This window comes from Dendroctonus ponderosae, unplaced genomic scaffold (genome assembly GCF_020466585.1).
Source record: "Dendroctonus ponderosae isolate FM_Combo_2020 unplaced genomic scaffold, Dpon_F_20191213v2 Dpon_F_20191213_8, whole genome shotgun sequence".
Taxonomy (NCBI): domain Eukaryota; kingdom Metazoa; phylum Arthropoda; class Insecta; order Coleoptera; family Curculionidae; genus Dendroctonus; species Dendroctonus ponderosae.
This window is the reverse complement of record NW_026019016.1, coordinates 13,384,323-13,385,848: the sequence shown is the minus strand read 5'-3', so window position 1 is coordinate 13,385,848 and position 1,526 is coordinate 13,384,323. Positions and strand designations below refer to the sequence as shown.

Here is a 1,526-nt window from a genome sequence, read left to right as displayed (position 1 = left end):
CTTTATGATCATCGTTTCTGATCGAAAATTGGGAGTTTTTGATTCATTCGAATAAAAACAATGTTCCACAACCGGAAATCGCTGACTGCACGATTCAAGCTATTCAAGCAGTGACCAAATGTTCGCAACTTAGCACACCCTGTTATCAAAGTAAACCGAAAATACCGGGTGTCCCGGATAAGAATGATTCAATTGTGTCAATAAACAAATTATTGATAAAGCATTCGCATCCAAAACACCCTGAATACCAATTCGGAGAAACGAGACTTTGTTCCCATTCAACGCTGTAGGGGCTGTAAAGAGGGCATTATTTCGTCTATAACTTGCACAGAAGACCAAACAGTCGACAAAATGCTTCTCAATTGCGTTAACCAAAATTTCTCTACCAGAAGATAAATGTCCACTGCCGGGTCCCTCTCACGTGCAAGACACAGCAGTCAAAAGGAGTTCACAATGCGCTAAATTGGAAACGGACTCACCGATAAATAGGAAGAAGATGAGCAGGCCCAGCTCGCGCATGCTGGCTTTCAGTGTGCGGCCCAAGATCTGCAGACCTTTGCTGTGCCGACTGAGCTTGAATATTCGGAAGACTCGCACCAATCTGATCACTCGCAAGATCGCTAAAGACATCGCCTGGTTCGTGCTTTTATCCTGTCGGCAAGAAGAAACTCGTGCTTCATATGGACTGCCGAAGAGCAACGACTGAGGTCATACCTGTGGACTGACGGGCGCCCTTGGCAACTGTAAGGTGTCCTCTTCCTCCGCCACCACCGTGGCCAATGTGATAAAGTAGGGGATGATGGCGATGATGTCGATGAAGTTCATGACGTCGCGGAAGAAGTGCAGCTTGTTGGGACAGGCCAGGAAGCGCACCGAGAGCTCGAAGGTGAACCACACGATGCAGATCGTTTCGATCAGGAAAAACGGATCGGTAATGTCCGGCACCTGGAACCGAATGAAACGATTGCTTCTCCTCCATCCACTGGCCGAACGACTCCAAGTCCGCCTACCTCGTCTTCTTCGATCTTGGTGCCGTTGGTGGTGGTGTTGAAGACCTTGTAGTGCTTGAACTCGGGCAACGTTTCCAGACAGAAAATGACGATGGAAAGCAGAATGACGAACACGGAAATGATGGCGACCACTCGTGCTGCTTGAGACGATTCGGGGTATTCAAACAGCAGCCACACATCGCGCTGGAACTCTCGGCCCGGTAACGGCTTTTCTTCCTCCTGCAACAGGCACCATAAGCAAATCAAGATTAACGTATTCAATCCAAATAAAGCGAAACATTTGTAAAATTTTGGCGTCATTCCTCTGGGGATGTTGTCTGCCGGTGTTATAGGAGTACAGAAAAACTAGTAAAAGAAATTAATTGTTATTAAAAACTGAGAAATTTGCAAAAAACTATATCAGAAATACGGCAACAATGTATTTCAAGGTAATCTGCCTAATTAACATTGCGCAAATACCTGTTGCTTCGTAATTATTTAAAACTCCGGTAACCATGGATAAATAGAGAGTGACAA

The 1,526-nt window shown here is 45.7% G+C and overlaps 1 protein-coding gene across 6 annotated transcripts in view; it reads right to left on the bottom strand.

The window, feature by feature from the left end:
- Nucleotides 1–1,526, bottom strand: part of LOC109539444 (potassium voltage-gated channel protein Shaker) — a 71,458-nt gene that overhangs the window by 11,531 nt on the left and 58,401 nt on the right. For all 6 annotated transcript variants that reach the window (XM_048669035.1, XM_048669034.1, XM_048669036.1 and 3 more), the window contains exons 4-6: nt 1,011–1,229; nt 715–945; nt 480–651 (exon numbers count right to left, since the gene is read on the bottom strand). In XM_048669035.1, the coding sequence (XP_048524992.1) occupies nt 480–651; nt 715–945; nt 1,011–1,229 (622 nt within the window). The remainder of the gene's footprint in view (nt 1–479; nt 652–714; nt 946–1,010; nt 1,230–1,526) is intronic.